We start from the raw sequence: 22,816 nt of genomic DNA on the forward strand, positions 1-22,816 counted from the left end.
TTTCCCATTTTTTCTAGTGGCCCGTAATGATCGACGTGTAACGTTTGAAACGGCAATTTTCCTTTCGGAATATTGTGTAAATATCCTTCTCTTTTCCCGGAAACTGGGGAGAATTCGATACACTTTAGGCAATTTGATATATATTCCCGTACTTTTTTCTCAGGTTTGGAAACCAATATTACGTTACCTTTATTACGTTATCGACAACCTTATTAACCCCGAGGTGGCGCAAATCGTCATGACAAGTCTTAATTACATTTAATTCCATACACTTCGGGACGTAAAACAATAATTTTTTATTCTTAAACTTTTGATAAACTAAACCGACTCGCAATTCATAAAATTTATCTTCACCGTTCTCTAGTCTATTTCGAATTTCACAAATTTCTTCATCTTTATTTTGTCGAATCGACAATGTTTGTTCAAAAGTGTTGGCCTCCAAAACCAATACGCTGTTACATCGGTTCCATGCATCGACATGTGACATTCGCTTGCCCGGGCGATGCTTGATCTTATAGTCGTAATCCTGCAAGAACATCGCTCATCTCGAGATACACGGGTTAACAGTTTGCTTGCTCAGTGTAAGGTAGAAGCTATCACAGTCCGTAACGATAGTAAACGGAATTCCCGACAAATAAATATGGTATCTTTTAATTGCGTACACAACTGCTAAGCATTCCAACTCAAAGCTGTGATATCGTGCTTCAATTGCCGTAGTTCTGCGACTAAAATAAGATACGGATCGCATTGTACCATCATTCTGTCTCTGCAATAAAATTGCACCAAATCCGCTAGCACTGGCATCGCAATGTAATTCTGTTACCAATTTCGGCGAATAAATGGCGAGAATCGGCTGTGGCGACAACAAATTTTTTAACAATTTAAATACACGATTTTCTTCCGATTCAAATTTAAAAGCTACATTCTTTTTTATTAAGTCATAGAGCGGTTTTGCAATAATCGAAAAATTTTTTACAAATCTACGGAAATAACTTGCCAGACCTACAAAACGATAAACTTTCTTTGCGTTACGCGGTACCGGAAAATCGACAACAATTCCACATTCACAGCGCTAGGTCGAATGCCATCTCCATCAATCAGATAACCAAGATAGGTAATTCCGCGATATAGAAACGAACACTTGTCTAAGCGAAACTGCAATCCATATTGCCGAGCCAAATTAAAAACTATAAAAAATCTCCAGATGCTCGTCAACGTTTTCAGTCGCAATTAATATAACATCAAGATATATAAATATTTTATTCTCTCGAATCAAATTACGATAAATGTCGTTAATATACCGCTGGAAAACACGCGGAGCATTCGCCAGCCCGAAAGGCATTTTTAAAAATTCAAATTGACCCAAGGGAGTCACAAAAGACGTATATTTTACCGATTCGTCAGCAACCTTAACGTGGTGGAATCGGTTTCTCAAATTGAGACTAGAAAAGTAGAACTTTCCGCGCAATCTGTCCAAATGATCGTCGATCAAAGGTGTCGGAAAATTATCTTTCACCGTTATTTTATTAAGTTTGCGATAATCGATACATAATCACGATTCACCGTCCTTCTTACGTACAAGTACAATTAGAAAGGCGTATGGAGAATTGCTCGATCTTATTATTTCCTCTTGTAATAATTTATCCAATATCTGTTTTAATTTTTCTTTATCGGCAAACGAGAATCTTCGCGGTCTAAAACTAATAGGCCGATCATGCATCAACTTAATACTCATTTCAATTTCTTTTCGAGGATTCGCAACTCCGGTGTCAATAATATTCTCGTTATTATACAATTTTTCGACGCGTTCTCTTATTTTAAAATCAATTTGCGGGTTAACATTTATCGCCTCGGCAATAGACAACGGACGCTCAACATACGATATGTGGAAAATCTGCTTCGAAAAATCCGAGCTATCCACTATTCGTGAGTTTGCCCTTGAAAGACTAAATTTTTCCCCTGTTATTTCAATTAACGGCGACGACGTGAAGTCCCGTCCGAGCAGAGGAGCACATGCTATTGCTGTATCCAGCACAACAAAAAATTTTATTTTCAACTTAATATCGTTGATTTTGACAACATCCTCGAAGATCCCCAACACTTCCAACTTAGCTCCGTTAATACCGAAAAAAGATTGTTGTTTAATAATCGGCATGCGAATATGAGCCGGTACAAAATCTGCTTTAATTAAACTAATGGGAGATCCCGAATCAATCATCGCCATCAACGAGTATTTAATCCTGTCATCGGACGCGTCCGCGATCTGATACGCAAGGGTTACCAAATATGGAGTGCTCGGCGAGACTGTCTGGACCACACTCGTTGTATTTTCCGCTCCCGGCCACGACTTTGGACACTCCCTCACGCGATGCTCCAAACTGCCGCATTCGAAGCACGAGCCCTTCACCCACTTTTGTTCCTCCTTGCAGTCTCTGGAGAAATGTCCGGTCGCTCCGCAATTGTAACAGCGAACGGTACTTCCCTTCGTCACAGATGTTCCTCCTCCACCGGGTTTTGGCACTGGCCACTGTCCCCTAGCAGCTCGCTCCCCGCCACCTCTCGTCTCGCCATCCAACGACAGCTTCCTGAATGCGTCCAATACGTCTACCGCCGACGTAAAGCGCAGCATCCGCGCCTGATTCTGCATACGTGTGTCCTGCACCCCGTCAAATAAGCAGTCAACGAGCTCCTTCTCGTCAACGGATGCTTTGTTAGCGAGAACCACTTTCTCGTGATAATATTCCGCAAATGTTTCGCCACTTGCGTTTCTCAAAATCACGCCTCAACGTCAGTTTACTGGGGCAATTATCGAACATGCGAGACATTTCCGACAGCAAATCTGCCGCAATTAATTGTAAATGTTTTGGTTTCAAATGAAACCAGCTCAAGACTTTGTTCTTTAGTCTCAAACTGATTAATATTTTAGTCTAATTCTCTTCTAATCGATATGTTGTACGTAAAAGTTCAACTTGTCTCTTCCATGTTTCGAAACTGTCGTAGTCGCCGCAATACTCACTTAACAAATCACTAATAATTCGGATATTGACTCTTGAATCGATACTGCGTTCGCTTGCATTGTTTTCAATGCTCGGCGTCATGCTCGCTTCCCGACGTACAAAACTCAATTCTCGTTCTAAAAGAGCTTTCTCGCGCCTCAGTATCTCTATCTCTCTCTCCATCAATTCTGGCGGCAACACGGGGCCGTGCGAGGCTGCAATGACCGCTCCGGAACGCAACGATACTCCACCAACAGAACTTGATCGCTGGTCCGACACATCCGCATCCGCGTCCGTCAACAAATTTTGCGCGACATCACCGCCCAAAAGATGCTCATATGTATCCCGCCATCCGTCCTCACCGACAGCCAATATTTGCACCACCAATTCGACCTTCGCACCGCTCGCAGACACTTTGATCTGCCGTGCGATATCTTTCAAATTTACAGTCAAATCGTTCAATTTGTCTTGAGATGACCGTTCCATCCTCGCAACGACAATACTTTGCTACCGAAATCTCAATAATTCACGTAGCAAAGTCCACCGCTCACTCGATATATCAGCAACAGTAAAATACAATAATACCCGTCAAAAAGGTCGTAAGCCGATAAAATTGTAGAATATTGTTTCAATGTCACAACGGCACAGAGCCAAAACAATGTTTAAATTTGGCTGTTAACAATTCGTAACGATTACGGTAATTAGCGTAAATAAAAAGAAATAAAACTGTGTGTATATATATATGTATATATATATGTATATATACATGTATATATATATGTATATATATATATATATATATATATATATATATATTGTTCGCGAACGCGCTGCGTGAGAGAGGATCGCGCGACACAACAGGATAAGTCACTTTTTTGTATCAAAAGGTTTAATTTCAACACACACTTAATTACAAAATACACTTGAACAAGGCTTATTACAACAGTTAATTATTTAAGAGAAAACGTAATCGAGATCAAAGTGCGGAATAAGCGGCGGTCGTCAACGAGTATTTTGCAGATTAGCTAATATGCGGTTTGCGTTATGCGGTCACTGCGAAAAGCGATAAGGCGCGAATTTCGGGTGCGAGCTCTCTTTTATGGTTTCCCGAAGAAAACCCACCCTCTCGGGAAGCGCCAATTATTGTGAGCAATTTAAATTGTGTTCGAGGTGACTCGAGGACACAGCTCATAATTGGCCGCTTCGCTAAGATGCGCAAAGGACTCGCGTTTTGCCATGCGCGCGCGGCCGCTCGATATTTCTAATTGGTGATTGAGGCCGCGTGGCAATTTTGCGCATGCTTTTAGCGCGATAAGTATCCGGCGAAAACGGTTGCGATACCGCTAATTGTTTATATGCAAAGAATGTTTTGTGATGACAGGTTTTAATTTATGACATCTTTTTACCTTGACAAACATACAAAAAAGAACGTGACTTTTATTATTGACGCTGATCGATGATTCTAGAATTTACTAAAAATTTACTTTGCATCTCAAACATATATATATATATATATATATATATATATATACCATATATATATATATATATGTATGTATATATATATATACCATGTATATATATGTATATATATATATATATATATATATATATATATATTTCCGCCAAATCAGAATAAGCGTACGACGAATTGCGTTTTTGAGGTTTCATCTGTGATACGTAAAGAATTACTAAAATGTGGTCGCATTTTTTTGAGATATGCATCGTGCACTTTCTTTGATTATATAATAGTGCAATGCTATAGATGTCTCGCTTTCGGACATATGGCCAGAGATTGCAAAACGGGCCCTTTCTGCGGACATTGTGCGGGAAAACATGATAAAAAGGATTGTAAAAACGTGATCAGTTGCCGGTGTGTTATAATTGCTTACAACATTCGAGTATTAAGGAAGGTGCTGACCATGCTGCGACAGACACAAAGAAATGTCTTATACTTGGCCGTAAGATTAAGGATATTATACATAGCTAATATTAAATATGAATAACTATGCTATGGATCTTGAGTATTTAAGGATATGTCATGTCAACTGCCAATTTTTATATGCACATTGGGATGAATTTTTACTCTATGTTTGACAAGACTAATTTCCTTACGGATATTGATAATATAGACTGATCTGATCTCTTTGCGACTGATGATTTAAATGAAATTTAAATGAAATGATTGATATCTTTAATTCTCGGCTATTGACTTGTTATAATGTGCATGCTTCTCTGAAAAGAAGATACTTTCGTAACCTTCCTGCTTCATGGTTGACAGCGGATATTAAGAAAGCAATGAGGGATAGGAATCTAGCAAGAAGAGCCTGGCGTAGGAAGAGAGGAAACGAATATTATGAGAACTTTAGAAGATTGCGGAATAGAGTGCAACAAATGATACGTTTTGCGAAGAAGTTGTATTATGTAAATGTTTTCAGCCAGCAAATAGTTCAAATAAAATCTGGAGTAATCTCAGACATCTTGGACTGGTTAAGGCCAGAGATATAAGTGGTCAACTTTCATGTTCGGTGGACGAATTAAACACATTTTTTGCTGGAGATAATGCAGTGTGTGATGAAAATAGTGAGGATTCTTGTGGAACTGAACAATTTGTGTATAAATACAAATACGCTGATGATAGTTTCTACTGGTCATATATCTTGCCTTCGACTATTCAGCGGATGGTTTCTAAAACTAAATCGAATGCTGTGGGAATTGATAATGTCGCAATAATATTGATTAAGATGGTAGCACCATCTATTATGCCGGTATTAGAACACCTAATAAATTACTCGTTGACTCATGGAATTTTTCCTCATCAATGGAAATCGGCACTTATCTGTCCTATACCAAAAATTAAGAATTCGACATTACCTTTACACTATCGACCTATTTCTATATAACCTGCCTTGTCTAAAGTTCTAGAAAGAGTGGTCAGTGAACAGATTTGTTGTTACTTAGAAGGGACAAATTGTCTGGATACTTATCAATTTGCATATCGCAAACATTATTCGACACAAACATGTTTAATTCAAATGCTAGATGATGTGAGGGGCGCAGCTGACAGGGAGAATGGTCACGGTATCTGTCTTCTTCAATTTTTCAAAGGCATTTGAAGTAAAGCATTCTCTACTATTAAGAAAGCTTAAGAAGTTAAAATTTTCGGACATCACTATTGTTTGGCTTGAGTCGTACTTGACGGGCAGAACGCAGGCTACTAAAGGTAGTTGCAATGGCATGATTTCGGCTCTGTCAACTATGAGAGCCGGGGTTCCGCAGGGCTCAGTGTTAGGATCATTGCTTTATACACTGTATATCTTGGATTTTAGGAACGTGTTGGAGCACTGCAAGTATAACTTTTATAACTTTTGTGGATGACTTTCAAGTATATCTGCATTGTAGACCTGCCGAACTGACAGAATCTATTTCCAAAGTTAACGATGACATCAAGAAGATCCTGGACTGAACAAGAAGTAATAAATTAATACTGAACTCCGGCAAAACTCAGGCCATCATATTAGGAACCTCTAGATATATAAACGATATTGACTTGTCACGTGTTCCTGGAATCATGGTAGATCAGTCTATAATTGGGTACTCTACGCATATAAAGTATCTGGGTGTTCTGATTTTGAATAATTTGTCGTGGGTGAGGCAGGTCACAAGTATTGGAAAAAAAACTCGTACTATCTTATACTAGTTGAAATTAAGCAAGCACCTTCTTCCGAATGCTCTTAAAATAAGACTCATTGTTTCCTTAATCTGGCCTCATATAGACTATTGCTGCGCTGCTTTCACTGATATGACGGCTGAGCTTAATATAAAATTGTATAGAGTTATCAATTTGTGTATTAGATTTGTTTTTGACATTAGAGCGGGCACGCATATAACATCATGTTATCACAAACTTAAATGGTTAAAGATTGATAATAGAAGACTTTATTTTGTGGGATGTCTGCTCTATGACATATTAGCTACCAAGCAACCTTCATGTATATATGCTAATTTTATCACAAGAGCTAATGTATCGTAAGTCGTGAAACGAGGGGATCTGCTAATCTGTTCAACGTGCCAAATTGCCGTACGGTAGTATATAACCGCTCTTACAGAATAAGTGCTGCTAAGTTTTGAAATGAATTGCCTTCTGCTTTACGGAAGACTCGCAGTAAAAAGGAGTTCAAGAACAAACTTTATATGCGCACCTACTTGCACAGTCATAGAGTTCTTTAACTCTCTGACATACACCAACTTGATTGCTTTATTATATTTTATATAAGTGTGTTTGGATTTTTGTTTCTTGTTACGTTAGATATCCATTTTTCACATTTTATATCTTATTGCTTTTGTATATTGTGTTTTATGTCATGTTCTGTAGGGTACACTGTTACTATCTATTAGCTCATTTTATGTTTAAATTTTTGTTATGTATAGATTTTAGTTATGTTCAGATTATTATTGCTTCTCACATGCGTCTGTACACATCAAACTAATTGTAAGTTATAATTTACTTTATATTGTAAGTTTTTTTTGTGTATATGCTTTTTACGCTTGAGAGGACTTGTTCCAGAGCGTATAATAAATAACGCCTTTTCTTTCTTTCTTTCTTTCTCTCTCTCTCTCTCTCTCTTTTCGCAACACTACTAATATATTTAATTTACCAAATTAATAAATTATGACTGAAAATATAAGAACGGTTATGAGAGCTAAACGCGGATGTTTGTGCGCAAAGACAGTAAAAATTTAATTTTTCGCTGTCTTAAACATGTGCACAGAGCAACAAAATTTGCTTAACAATTGCTAAGACTTTTAAGGAAGAATTTCGTATGATCTAACTTTCTAATATTATCTTTACCCCACTCCCTAGAGTGACGCAGACGAGAAAAATATATCGGTCCGAAAAAGTCGACTGAATCGAACCCGAGAACTTTTCGCTTGCCGGATGACTGCTCTTCCAACTGAGCTATTCAGACACCTTAACAACCGATATCCTTCTCATCTAACATTCTCACCTAACTCATCTAATAAAAATCAGCGTTTAGCTCTCATAGCCGTTCTTATATTTTCAGTTATTGTTTAATATAGGAGAGCCGTTTAGTATCGTTGTTATTAATAAATTATGTTCTTCAAACAGAAATAAAAATTTTATAATAAATATTTTATATACATATAACTAAACAAGAATTTTTATTGAATAGTTTATTTAAAAAAAAATTAGAGATACAGTAGCGCTCATAGTATTGTAAATATATAGTGTGTGACGACCCGATTAGCCGTCACTAGTCGCCCGCGCTCATGTAAACGGCCCCTTTCGGGGCCACCACACAAACACGTTGGGAATCCGCCTTTTCGCCCCCACCCGTCACTCGGCCCCCTCCAAGCTAGTCTTAGAGTGGGGTGGTTGACGGGTATAAAGAGCGGCGCAGCCGAGACTTCGGCACCAGTCCCGTCCTGGTCCCTCGAGCGTACTCAGGGATCACTCCTCAACTCCCACACTAAATCACCCCGGCCGACGAGCGTTCTCGTCGTGCAGGCCGAGCGCCTTGGTCACCGGGTCCTGTCCGTAAATCACCCCGGCCGATGAGCGTTCTCGTCGTGCAGGCCGAGCGTCCTCGGTCACCGGGTCCTGTCCGTAAATCACCCCGGCCGACGAGCGTTTTCGTCGTGCAGGCCGAGCGTTCTCGGTCAACCGGGTCCTGTCCGTAAATCACCCCGGCCGACGAGCGTTCTCGTCGTGCAGGCCGAGCGTCCTCGGTCACCGGGTCCTGTCCGTAAATCACCCCGGCCGACGAGCGTTCTCGTCGTGCAGGCCGAGCGTCCTCAGTCACCGGGTCCTGTCCGTAAATCACCCCGGCCGACGAGCGTTCTCGTCGTGCAGGCCGAGCGTCCTCGGTCACCGGGTCCTGTCCGGAAATCACTCCGGCCGACGAGCGTTCTCGTCGTGCAGGCCGAGCGTCCTCGGTCACCGGGTCCTGTCCGTAAATCACCCCCGGCCGACGAGCGTTCTCGTCGTGCAGGCCGACCGTCCTCGGTTACCGGGTCCTACCTGAAAGTCACCGGCGCCCGACGGAGCTCGCCCTTCTCAGGGCGCCCGTACGCGTGTCCGCGTTGGAAACTTTAGCAATAAGTCGTGTCCGCGTCCGTATAATCTGGTCGCGTCTCGTCCGTAATATTTCTATCCGTCAATCCTAGCAATAAGTCGTGTCCGCGTCCATATAATCTGGTCGCGTCTCGTCCGTAATATTTCTATCTGTCAATCCTAGCAATAAGTCGTGTCCGCGTCCGTATCATCTGGTCGCGTTTCGTCCGATTATACTGTGCTGTGTATAATGGTTTGAATCACGGGAGAACCACAGGAAGGTGGCCCCGAATAAACTCTACTTTTACCAGAGCAACCGTGTGTCATTGTAAATCTGAGTCTCCCCTCTTCCCGAATCCTGGCACCGGCGAGCCGATCCGTGGCGTCGGGAAAGGTGCTTCGTTACATGGCGCCCGAACAGGGACCTGACTCGACCGTCTGAGACTCCGGTTTGCAATCCACATGCTTGGGTGGATCTACCGCCTAGATAAAGAGGAAGCCGTCCGATACCTCGCCAACCGCGATCTAGACCCAGAAGGGAGATTAATCGACCTCCGCCGCCGCATAAGAGACCACGTAATGGCCAATCAGCCAAACACCGGAGCGGCCGAAACGCTCCACGCGCCGCTTAGGCCGCGAAGAACGTTACCGGAGTGCACGCGGAACCCCCGAACCACCCGAAGCCGACCCGGCTAAGGCCCTCAACCAGATACGCAAATGGGGCTGCCATTTTGATGGTAAGGACCCCCTCGCTTTCCTCGAGCATCTGGAGGAACTCAGTGTGGCCTATGGTCTGGAAGACCACAATCTTCTTACCGGTCTGTCCGAGCTGTTAAAGGGCGACGCCCTTCTGTGGTGGAGAAACACCAGAGAACAGTGGTCCACATGGGCCGGGTTTCGAAAGGATTTCTTGGCCCAGTATCTATCACCCGGGTACAAATGACAATTACGACGGGAAATACAAGGCCGGCGACAGAAGCCAGGAGAGGAGTTTACGCGATACGCTACCGCCGTTTAGACAATGATGCGTCGGGCTGGCGGCTACACTAGCCAGGAACGGCTCGAGCAATTATACGAAAACGCCGACCCGGAACTCCAGCTATACGTTCGATTGGACGAACTGCACTCCGTTTCCGCGCTATGCAGTCGTGCCGCCGAGTGGGAGGAAATCCACCGGCGTCGCCAAGAACAACGCCGCGAAACATCACGGTCTACCGAGGCGAATCTTGCCGCCACTACATATGACCGTGCGAGTTGCTGTTGGCGATGCAAACAGCGAGGGCACACACGACTCGACTGTCGCCGCCCAGCACGGAAGTTCTGCTCGCAGTGCGGGAAGGATGGCGTCCTAACGCGAGACTGCCACCCTCCGACGGAAAACGACCGGCGGGTCGGAAACGAGGCGGCCATCGCCCGACCCGCGTCCAGATAGAGTACACACCGCGGCCGCATTTACCAGTCCAGATTCACCGATTCAACACCTGGACATTTCTCGATTCTGGATCCGAGGTATCGTTTGTGAACGCCGCCATGGCCAAACGCCTGTCCGGCCGCGGCCTCCAGATCCAGCCGTCCGAAGAACCGGTCAACTTAGCCGACGGTTCCAAGGCACCCACCTCCGGTTCGATCCGCTTCGCCATCCGAGTCGGCCCTCGCTCTGTCCGCCACCGCTTCCAGGTCCTGGATGACCTCAACAGCGAGGTACTAATCGGAGTCGACCTATGGGCTCGGTTACGCATTACGCTGCCGCCTCCTCCATCCAACCGACCAGGGAGGACGGCTCCAGCCCAGGTGGCGTCTGTCCACGGCAAATTGTCCGCCGGAATCTCCCCACGCTCACCAGAGGAAGACCAGCGTTTCCGGCAGTTCTTGGATACCGAACTCCGGCTATTTGAGTCCGTGCAGGGGCCCACCGATCGCACCAAACACCAGATCAGATTACGGCCTGGGGCCCCAATAAAGCAGAGGTACCGACCCCGTAATCCGGCCATGCAGGCCGTCATTGATAGCGAGGTGAATAAAATGTTGGAAGCCGGAGTGATCGAACCATCCAACAGCGCATGGAGTTCCCCCGTAGTCCTCGTCAAGAAGAAGGATGGAGGACAACCGATTTTGTATCGATTTCCGCAAGTTGAATCAAGCCTCCGACAAAGATGCATACCCACTGCCGCACATCCTCGCTACACTCGATAAGCTCTGAGGGGCCTGGTACCTTTCGACACTAGACTTAAAGGACGGATATTGGCAGGTGCCACTAGATCCGGTCAGCCGTCCAGCCACCGCCTTTACCATTCCTGGGCGAGGACTCTACCAATTTAAAGTCATGCCTTTTGGGTTACATTCGGCACCGGCCACGTTCCAACGGTTGCTGGATAGTGTCCTCGGCCCGGAACTCGAGCCACACGTATTGGTCTACCTCGACGACATCATCGTAGTCAGCTCGTCACTGGAGACCCATATGAAACATTTGGCCGAGGTCTTCAGACGGTTGAGACAAGCGCGCCTCCGCCTTAACCCACAGAAGTGCCACTTCTGTTTGCAGCCGTCTCAAATATTTGGGGCATATAGTGGACAAAGACGGCATTCGAACTGACCCAGACAAGGTCAGCGCGGTAGCCGCGTGGACAGCACCGACCACCGTACGTCAAGTGCGCCAATTCCTCGGCGTCGCTTCCTGGTACCGCCGTTTTGTACCAGACTTCTCCACCACCGCCGCACCGTTGACACGCTTGACCCAAAAAAGAGCACGTTTTGCGTGGGGACCAGAAGAAGAAAAGGCTTTCGACGAACTAAAGCGGGCGCTCACCACCGCACCAGTCCTTGCTTGTCCCGATTTCAGCCGACCGTTTACCCTCCAGACCGACGCCAGCACGTGTGGACTAGGTGCCATGCTCACCCAAGAACTATCCGAAGGCGAACGCGTCATTGCCTACGCCAGCCGTACGCTAAATAGCGCAGAAAGGAACTACAGCGCTACAGAACTAGAATGTCTGGCGGTAGTGTGGGGAATTCGTCGAATGCGCGACTATCTGGAGGGTTATCACTTCACGGTTGTCACCGATCACCAGTCGCTTCGATGGCTGCAGAGACTGGAAGCTCCCACCGGTCGCCTAGGGAGATGGGTATTCGAGCTTCAGCAGTACGACTACGACATCCGGTATCGTAAAGGAAAACTGAACATCGTGGCCGACGCTCTCTCTCGTCAACCCGAGGCCTGTGTCATACAAGCCGCTCCAGACTGTAATGGTACCGCCGCCTTTATCACCAGGTACAACAACACCCGGCCGAACATGCGGACTACCGCATCCAGAATCGACAGCTGCATCGACACATCCTGCATGATCTCAACTTCCACGACTCGCCAAGCGAGGAGCAATGGAAACAGTGCGTCCCGAAACCCCAGCGCGCGGAAATACTGCACCGACTGCATGACGACCCGACCGCCGGACACTTTGGCATTGCGAAGACCATCGCACGAGTAGCGCGCTTATATTATTGGCCAGGAATGTTCCGCGACGTCACTCAATACGTCCGTGACTGCCGAAACTGCGCCACCCACAAGGCCGCACAAACCTTGCCGGCCGGGAAACTTCGAGCCACCAACGTCACGCACCCGTGGCAACAGGTCTCCATTGATCTGGTCGGACCATTACCACGATCGACCAGTGGTCATACCTGGCTGCCTGACCATGCAGGATCGATTCTCCAAATGGATAGAGATGACGCCGCTCCGCCAAGCCACCGCCGCCACGTCACGCGAGAAGTAGCTGGACGTATTATATATCGTCACGGCTGCCCGGACACCATCGTCTCTGATAACGGGACTCGTACAATCGTAGGCGATCCACTAGCTCGTTAGGGTCGTCCCAGTGCACGTAATCAATCTTATTGTCGGTTAGCGTCATAGCGCGAGGCATCCAGTGCCAGATTTTGGACTCTCCACCCGCGTCAACGGTGCGATTATATATTTGTACTTGTCCCCCTTGCTACCCTTCACACGACCTTGTGCATCAAAATTGCGTTTATGCACGTTTGTTGTCAATAATATGTGTTTGTATTTTTGCAAATCGTCATCCCGGTAATCAGGTCTTTTCTTGAAGATCAACTCGTACAATCCGGGCGTTCCAATGTACCGCGTGTCGCCTATGATTATATTGTCATCTTTGTCAATCGCAAATCGCTTGCTGCCGAGCCGCATTTCATTCTCGCCGAAGTAGACTCCGTATACATTATCAATTTCTTTCTTCTCATCAGCACCGAGGAGAGCGTCCATGTACTTTTGTCCTAATGGTCCCCAATCCTTTCGCATCATTTGTCGACCTTCCGACGATCTTAACCAGTGTCGAAGGGATATTTCGGGCGGGTTACGCGTGGTTTCGAAAACATTTTCGTCTACGAGTGCTTTGGGTATCACAGGTTGTGCGCTTATCGGTGTAGATGTTGTTGACAGTGAAGCGTCCAATGGCTTCGAAATATCATATTTTGTCTTTTTCAATGCCTCCTCCTTTTATATTGCTTGATAGTTTTATGTTTTCTCTTTTTCGGTGTCCTCCCCCTCATACCGTGTCTCGATCTTCACACTGTCGTCGTCGTCGTCGTCGTCGGTGTTAGGCTCGTTTTTCACCGAAATCGTCGCGTTGTCGACAATCTTTTGTAGCGGCTCGATAATAGGTTTAAAATGAGTCTTGACGGCGATATCATCATCGATCTTTCCGGTCTTCAGAGCGCGGTGTTTCTTGCGGATCGATTCGGCCGTCTTCGCAATCTCCATGGCAACCTTTTCACGCTCGCGAATATTATCAGCCATCCTAAACTCTAGAGAGTGCTGTCGACGACTAATGGCTCCGCAGTATCGTGAACTCGTTAAATCCTTTCTGTATCGCCCGTTCGTAAGCGAGCTGTCCTTGTCTATCACTAGAAATCCATACTTTTGTTGCCAACATGTACGACATAACTCCCCGAAATCCTCATACGACATGTCGGTATTCATGTGATCGTTGTACACGTGCTTCAAATTGGTGGCGTCCTGTTTAAATAGGATTAGCAGGTTCGCGTTGTCGCGTATAAGATGTTTCGGTATTCTCGCGTATGTCTGACAGAGATAGAAGCAGTCGATGTTCGAGTGGCGCCCCATTGAGAAGTACTCTCTTATCGTATCTTGCTTGTCGCATGCCACGTCATCAAAGACAAAAATTGAATTTGGACATGCCTCGCTCGGTGGAATGACGTCACTGTTATTGGAGAATGTAAAGTAGCCGATTTTCGTCAATCGGCGTCAATAAATCTTCCAAATAGCGATATTTCGGCTGTTGCAGCGATTTCGAGTACCACGTACACGTTCTCAAAACGCACACCGTGCGGACTTTCCAGCAGGCTTATCAACACGTTGGTTTTACCGCAGTTTGAGGGGCCGCAAACGATCGCGCGTATAGTTGTCGGTAGCATCGTACCGTGTTTGCGCACACCTTTGTTCACGCTGCAGTGTACTCTGTCGTCGTAATTCATCACTCGTATCGTCAGAGGTTGTCGCACGAATTTCATTTTCTCACTTCCCGATTTGACCTCCAACGTCCGCCTATTTATAGCTGCGCGGACTCGCGCTTTGCTCAGTAATGTCTAGAGATTGCAAACGGATGTCAACGAAAATAGGCACAGGTGTATTAAATCGTGCGATAAACGCACTTCCGGTCGAGCTTCATATTCCCGGCTATCAATTTTGCGGCCCGAGAACTCGTTTGGAAAAGCGATTGGCTAGAGGTGATCAAGGTATCAACCCATTGGACGCGGCGTGTCGTGAACACGATATAGCGTACTCTCGGAGCAGCGAACTTACCGAGAGACACGCGGCGGATAAGGTACTCGCCGAGAAAGCGAAAACTCGCATCGTCGCGAAAGAACTCGAGTCTCGGTGAGAGAGCCGCGGCCGCAGTTTGTCTGGACAGCGATGAAAGCCAAAACGAAGCTCGGCATGGGCTTGAAGAAGAGGACGAAGAAGAGGAGGAGGGTACTTTCGGTAGCAAAACGAGGCGGATTTTTTGCCGATTTTACCAATGCTGGGCGCGCTCGGATCCCTGGTCGGGCGGAGCGGCTGGCGTAGCAAAAGCAGTAACGACAATAAAGCCGCGCAACGTCAGTTGCAAGAGATACTACGCCACAATCGCGCCATGGAAGGTCGCGGACTGTATCTCGTCCCTTACAAATATGGACGAGGAGCGAGGAAAAAAAAACGTCAAAAAAACGTTAAAAATGCCGCAAGGTGTAACTACAAATGTGCAATTGCTACAACTTGCAAAACGTATGCACATTCCATATTTTAAAGGTGTATTTATGCGCAATAATTTACCGATAAATGGCGCGCGAGGAAAATGAGAGCGGTATCGTCAATCTGGACAGCACAGACGGTCCCATTGGGTGGCGTATGCAAAAAGGGGAAATCGCGCAATCTATTTCGACAGTTTTGGCAATCTTCGACCACCCGAGGAATTGGTGCGATATTTAAACGTGCCGAAATTGGAATACAATTACAACCTCTTATCAAACGTATGATCAGAGTATCTGTGGACAATTGGTGCTTGCAGTTCTCCAAGAGATTGAATTTTAGTTCAACTTGCAGCGAATTTAAAGACTGACATTGCGTTATTTAACTCAGTTTTGTCAACATGTCGCTAACACTAACATTGACTGGGAAGAGAGTAGGCGTCCTCGCGGCGACCTACTTTCGCCCATAGATTTGAGCGACGCGGACTACGAGCTCGGTCCTGACGGATTTGAAACTTATCACACTATATCAAAATGTGAATTCCTCGAATAATAAATTTTACTACGGCAAAGACGATGCGGAAATTACGATTCCCGAGGGATCGTACGAGCTGCAAGCGATACATGAATTTTTGAAACGCGCACTTTCCCGAAAACATATGCTGTTAGCGATAAAGGTGTCGACGATGAAGATTATCCAATCGTGCTCCGCGCTAATTACAATACGATGAGAAGCGAGATCAAGTGTGCCTACAGAATAAACTTTAGCATGTCCAACAACATTGGATCGCGGCTGGGATTCTCGAATCGTATAACTGCAAACCGCGAAAATGGCACAAATCGAACATGGCGATTAATATTATCAACGTGAACATTATCCGCATAGAGTGTAACGTGACCGCGGGTGCATACAGCAACGATAAACTCGTTCACACGATACACGAATTTTTACCGAGGGTACCATTAGGATATAAGATATCGGAAACGCTGCGCAGGATTCATTTACCTGCCGGTCTTCGTACGGAGCATTACTGATTTAGTGTTACGCGTTACTGACCAGGAGGGACGATTGCTCGATTTTCGAGGTGAAGAGATAACAATTAGATTGCCACGTACGACGGCGGGCCACCCTCGTGCGACGGGATGCTCGTTGTTGAATAAAGACACGAAAGAACACAATCAGGCCAGCAGCAACATCAATTCGCTAATATCAAATCAACTACGAGAAGAGACTCACCTCGTCAAACGTTGCGTTTTTACAATCTTTGGGATTTGCGGTGCGCGCCATCTGAACAATGACTGAGATTCTTAACATCGAGGAAGAGCCAGTCCTTTGACGATCGCATCGTCAAGATTGAGACTCACACATACAACCCGTTTGCCAACACAACATTTGGATACAGCGACGAGATAAGGAATACCCATACAACAACAGAATTTATATACGTTGCCGTATGAGAGTTTCCTCTACATCGAGGGTGAACTGCGGATAACTCATCCAGTTGAGGGATCCAATGTGATGCTGGGAAATAATTGCGTCGCATTCATGTTTGACGAAATTCGCTACGAGCTCGATGGGCGTGGAGATTGATCGCAACAGGAATGTAGGAATAACAAGTCTGCTGAAAAACTAGGTGACAATGTCATCCGATAGAAGCGTGATTATGCGAAATGCAGGCTGGGATAGCCCGACTACTGTGAATGGATACTTTAATTTTTTGCGTACCGCTGCACATGTTGCTGGGATTTTGCGAGGATTACAAACGCGTTGTTATTAATGCGCGTCATGAGTTGATCCTAATACGAGCGCGCAACGACAAATTGTCTGTATGGAGATTCTGCACTGGAGCCTGTGATCAACATATTCAAGATACAATGGCGAATGCCACACGTGTTGTTGAGCGAGATTAAGAAGCTGTCGATGCTGCGCGCTCTGGAAAGCGGACGTTACCCTCAGCAGGGGTTCCGCTCGTGGGATCTATGACGAATTTACGCTATTGCAGGCTACGTACCAGCATTCGTGGGCCATTAAGACCGCGACTCAACTGGAGAAGCCGCGATATGTAATTTTTGCTCTGCAGACAGGGCGTAAAAATGTCATGTCCGAGGATACGAGTCGATTCGACAACTGTAAATTAACCAACGTGAAACCTATCTGAACTCGGAATGTTATCCGTACGACGATATGAATCTGGATTTCGATAGAAACAGATGGTCGATTCTGTATAACACGTATGCGCGTTTCTGCAAAAATTATTACGGATACGAGTATCTCGAGCCGAGCCTCACCATTACACGTGTTTTTACAAAACGGTCCGTTTGTGATTATCGATTGTTCTCGACAAAACGAATCGGTCAAGAGCGCAACGGTGGATGTGAGATTGGAATTTGAGTGTAAGGAAAACGGTGCCCAATAATACCACAGCATATTGTCTCATCATGCACGATCGCGTGATCCAGTACAACCCGTAGTGACCAAACGTTGTGCGCAAAATCACCCTAAAATGTTTTACACAACTACGCGCGTGAGAGAGGGGAGGAGGAGGAGGAGTACATAATCATGATGATGCGAGAGGTCTGATGTTAGTGAAGTAATACCTCTCGACTGACTAACATCGAAGAGATCATTGTCCGCACCAACGTTTTGTCGACCGCAAGGATTTATCCTAAACAAGCGATTATCGTAAAGGAAGCGGCAATCCTGAGAAGAGGAATATATCATGTCAGCACTATTTTTTCGCATGCCCTGTGCCGTGGAGCGTGCTTTTTAAAGTCGGAAAGGCGCCAGGCCTCAGGATAACTCAGCATCATCACAGCTTGCAATGGGGGGAGGAAATGTTCCATACTGCATGGCTCAGCGCTGATCCGGCAGCTATCAATGGCATAAATGAACAGACGAGGAGGAAGAGTCCTCTCTTGTGTATGTAAAAGGACTCGAAAAGCGAGAGTGGCTTGCCGAAATAGTGGACGATGCGAGCAGCGGTTTCATGATTGAGATCTTGGATGCCATATATGAAGATGTGTCTGCATTAAATAAATTAGATCCCACATATACTCTACGATGTAATAAACATGTAAAAATTGCGCGTTACAAAATGTATTTAAATTATTCAATTGGTGGTCGGCTAATCGCGACGATATCCGTTTTTGAATAAAAACATATTATTTACATTACTATTTCTTTGTTATTTTTCCTAACCAGATTTTAAGAATTCTTTTACCCCCCTATTTAAAAATTTCTCACGCAATCGTTTTCTAAGAATTTTTTACCCCCACCTTTTAATAATTTGTCTTTCCCTCCAGATATATTTCTAAGAATCCCCTCTCTAATATTTTAAATATTTCTCTTTGTTCTTTCCCTCCAGATATATTTCTAAGAATCCCTTCTCCTAATATTTTTAAAAAGGGACCGTACTCGATTATTAGTACCTTATTATACAATCAGTCTTTCGTCGACCGTTCTAACTGACGGTTCACTTTTAATACCTTCGGTTCAAAAAAGCAGCAGCAGCATGAATTACTACATGCCGAGGACATGAAGAAACGTGCGAGAGAAATGCGACGAGTAAGTATAACTTTTTTTTTGTATCTTTTTATATATTTTATATTTTTAATTTTATTTTATCTTTTTTATCTAATTTTACAGCGTTCGCTGGAGCCTCGTGCGGTTCGCATACTGGAAGGGGCGATACGCATTGACGGCAACGGAATTCAAAATTCTCGAAATCGGCATCAGAGTGAATCTGCCGAGGTTATGTGGAGATCGCCATAGGAGATCATCGGGGAAAACAGCTATTACTATCTCTCGAAAGTGGAAAGGACTCTACGAGCAAACGCCACGCTATTCACAATTACCTGAACAATGATCCTCCTCCAAACAACGATGTGATAATTGCATAAGTGTCGGGCCGCTAACAGTGCGATTCACAAGATAAAACGGCACCAAGCTCATAAGTCTCGAATCGGCGGACGTGCGCATGATGATGGTCGAATCGACGTTACATCGTATGTTCGAGCTCGATTCATGTATCGAAATAATGTTACAACGATTGACGAGGCTCGTCGCAACGGTGATATCAAAATATACTCAATTCTCCAATATTGCATCCAGTAACGAATGCGAGAGAATTGTCGAATGCGATACGCGCTAGCAATGCTTCAACATGCACCAAACTTGTCGATGCGAGTGGTGGCTTGTTTTTAATATGTAATAAAAACTTTAATAATAATTATGTATTAAATATAAGATGAATAAATACTTTATGTATATCATGGTGTACTTTATTTGCGCGCCACTCGTTACATACTTGCGAGATATAATATGTGTCAAGGACATTGCATTCAGCGAGAAAAAACGAATTTTTCATACGAGGTGCAGCGACATTAAAGAGACAGAGAGAAAAGAGATCCAAGCTTGGATCAGCACGCATTCGAGAGAGAAGGGACGCAGCGCGCGAGAGTAAGAGAGATGCACGCATTCGAGGAGAGAAGGAGATAGCGCGCAGGCAGAGCAAGAGAGAGATGCGGCGGCGAGAGATGCGGCGGCGAGGAGAGTCGGCGGTCGGGCTGCGGCGAAAGATGCGGCGGCGAGAGAGTCGGCGGCTCGGGCGGCGAGAGATTCGGCGGGCTCGGGCCTGCGGCGAGAGATTCCGCCGGCTCGGGCGCGGCGAGAGATTCGGCGGTCGGGCCTGCGGCGAGAGAGGCGACGGTGAACGAGAGAGATCCAAGCCTGGATTTTGCGGCGAGAGAGGTTGCGGCGAGGGAGTGAAGGAGAGGAGGGGAAACATTTTTTATTTTAATAAAATACATATTTTATTCATTACTTTTTATTCATATTTTATATTAGTTTTTACATAATTTTTACATTATTTTTTATACAATTTTTTTATAAGGAAAAGAAGAGGGAAACATTTTTTAAATTAATAAAAATTTTATTATATTATTAAATTTTTTCTATTTAAATATTACCGCCGGCATTGGCATTACCCGAGTGTAGAGGGAGGTTGCGGTCGGATTTACACCTCAATGTAGAGTATGTGCATGTGGGTATGTGTGTGTACTTTACATGTGTTGCATAGAGATGAGGGGGCCCGCGGTTCGCACTTCCGCGGTATTTTAACGACTCCAAACCCTCTTAACTGTGTGTGTAAAAAAAAAAAAAAAAAAATATATGTAAAAAAAAAAATTAAAAATATAAAAAAAAAAAAATAAAAAAAAAATAAAAATATAAAAAAAATATAAAAATAAAAAAATATAAAAAATATAAAAAATAAAAAAATTAAAAATTTTTAAAATAAGTACGGGCGGCGAGTGAGGGAGAGGCGGGAGGAGAGGGGAGAAAAATTTGTGGCGGCTCAAGGTAGGGCATTACACTTTAAAAAATATAATAATAAAAAATTTAATTTTTTTAAAAGTTTTTTTTTGGATTTTAAATATTTTAAAACCCCCGAGGGGGACAGTGAGGGGAAGGAGCCCGTTTCCCCCATCGCGGCCCATCAGACTCGACATCTGGTAGAAATATAATATTTTAATTTTTTACCCCGGTTAAAAAAAAAATTTTTTGGTCTTTCCGTATTTTAGATGGATTCGGAAATGATTTTTTCCCGGTTTTAAAAAAATAAAAATAGTTTGGGGGGGGATAGATGCCCTAAACCCAAACGGGATAATTTTTATTAAAGCGCAGAAGTAAAACTAAAATCCATGAAATTCGAAGGGGGTTTTTATAAACCCGGGTTGCAAATTGTAATGATCTTGTGGGGCCTAAAAAAAAGAGGCAATTGCAGACCCCGAATAAAAAAACATAAAAATAATATTGGGTTTGGAAATCAACGAAAATTCAGAAATTTTCTAAACCATAAAAATGAAAAATCAATTTTTAATTTGGGGAAACAAGGGAAATCATGGAAAACGAAAAAAATTATTAAAAAGACTCATTTTGAGAGGTACATATAAAGGGAAAAAAAAAGGGACAAAATTAAAAAAAGTTTACTGAGTACTTAGCGAGTCGTTTTGTTTTTTGGGTTTATATTAGCGAAAATAAATAATAATAGGAAAAAATGGGGGACATTAACGAGTAAAACATAGATATTAGATCATTTATAAAACCCCACGGGTCCCCCGATTTAAGTTTGAGTTTAAAAAGGGGCTGTTTTTGTATTTTTGGTTTTTTTGTGTCATCCTTAATAAATGTTTTTTTAAAAGCAAAAGTAAAGAAGAACGATGAAGGTAAGCTACTACCAATTTTAGGTTTAATATTATTAAATTTGGGCCTTTCGTTGACGGTAAATTTTTTTTAATCGCAAACGCCTACGGAAAAAGGGTTAATTTTTTCGGCCCTATTAAAGATGGTTTGAAACCCATCCGAGATCTTTAACAAAATCAGAGATCATATCGAGGCGAAATTGTTGGAAGGACGGATTTTAAAAAAAAAGCGGAATTTCTCAAAAAAATCTCGATTCTGAAAACTATAATTTTAAAATTTTTGGGGGTTTTGTGAATGTAAAAAAATTTATATTTCCCCAAAGATTTACTGGAAAAAAAGGGCCCCGTGGGGGGTCGAAACCCTTTTAGATGATTGTAAAATTTTCGTAGTTTTTTTATAATGATTTTAGTTTTTTAATTTATCATGTAAAAAAATGGTAGTTGGGTGAAACATCTCGGGAAAAATTTAGCTCGAAAAGGGTTTGGCCTTTTATTTTTCACTTTTTTTTCAAAATACGGCGACCAATTTTTATTAATTTATTTTTTTTTTAACCCCTTTGGGCCCTTTCCCCAAAGCGCAATTTTAAAACCAAAAAGGGGCGGGTTAAACCTTTTTTTTTAATTTTATTTTAGGGGTTTTTTGGGAAAAAAAAACCCCAGATTATTTTAAAAAAAGGATTTTAAAGCGGGAAAAAAATTGTTAATAAGAGGGGAGGGGGCCCAAAAAATTTAAATTTTTTAAAAAAATTGTTTAAAAAAGGGGATATTTTTCCTAAAACCTTTAGAAGGTTTTGCCCCCATTTAAATTTTAAAGTTTTTCATTTACAAAATCCCATCAGAAGGGCTAGATAGTACGTTGTACAAAATTCCAAAAACCCAAAGGGGATGAGCTTTGAAATCTTGATTTCATAGGGCAGGTAGAGTCATTACAAAATAGGATTTTTTATCTCCCCCAGCGGGTTTTTTTAATGTTTTTCCGGGAATCGCGTGGGGAAAAGAAATTTTTGGGAAAATTTAAACTTGGGTTTTTAAAAATTGCCACAAAAAGAGGGGTTTCTTTCACACGAAAAGAAATTCAATTTGGTTAAAAGAAAACAACACCCCAAAAGGATATCAAAAAGGCATCAAACCCATAGATATTTCTTGTTTTTACATTTTGAAACTTCCCCAACCGACGAAAATATCCAAAATTTTTTCAGGGGAAACACTAATGAGCCAAAAAGGGGGTCAATATACAAATAGAAGCCAATAAATTTCCCAAAGATTTCAATTTAAACCCCTTTTA

At 43.6% G+C, this 22,816-nt stretch overlaps 1 protein-coding gene across 1 annotated transcript in view; it reads right to left on the minus strand.

The window, feature by feature from the left end:
- Window positions 1–13,597: 13,597 nt before the first annotated feature.
- LOC114944916 (uncharacterized) overlaps window positions 13,598–22,816 on the minus strand; it is a 61,798-nt gene continuing 52,579 nt past the window's right edge. The window contains exon 5 of the mRNA XM_085483729.1: window positions 13,598–14,098. Within this exon, the coding sequence (XP_085339855.1) occupies window positions 13,598–14,098 (501 nt within the window). The remainder of the gene's footprint in view (window positions 14,099–22,816) is intronic.

The sequence above is a fragment of the Nylanderia fulva genome, unplaced genomic scaffold, assembly GCF_048542155.1.
Source record: "Nylanderia fulva isolate GAGA-0341 unplaced genomic scaffold, ASM4854215v1 Scaffold264, whole genome shotgun sequence".
In the NCBI taxonomy this organism is placed as follows: domain Eukaryota; kingdom Metazoa; phylum Arthropoda; class Insecta; order Hymenoptera; family Formicidae; genus Nylanderia; species Nylanderia fulva.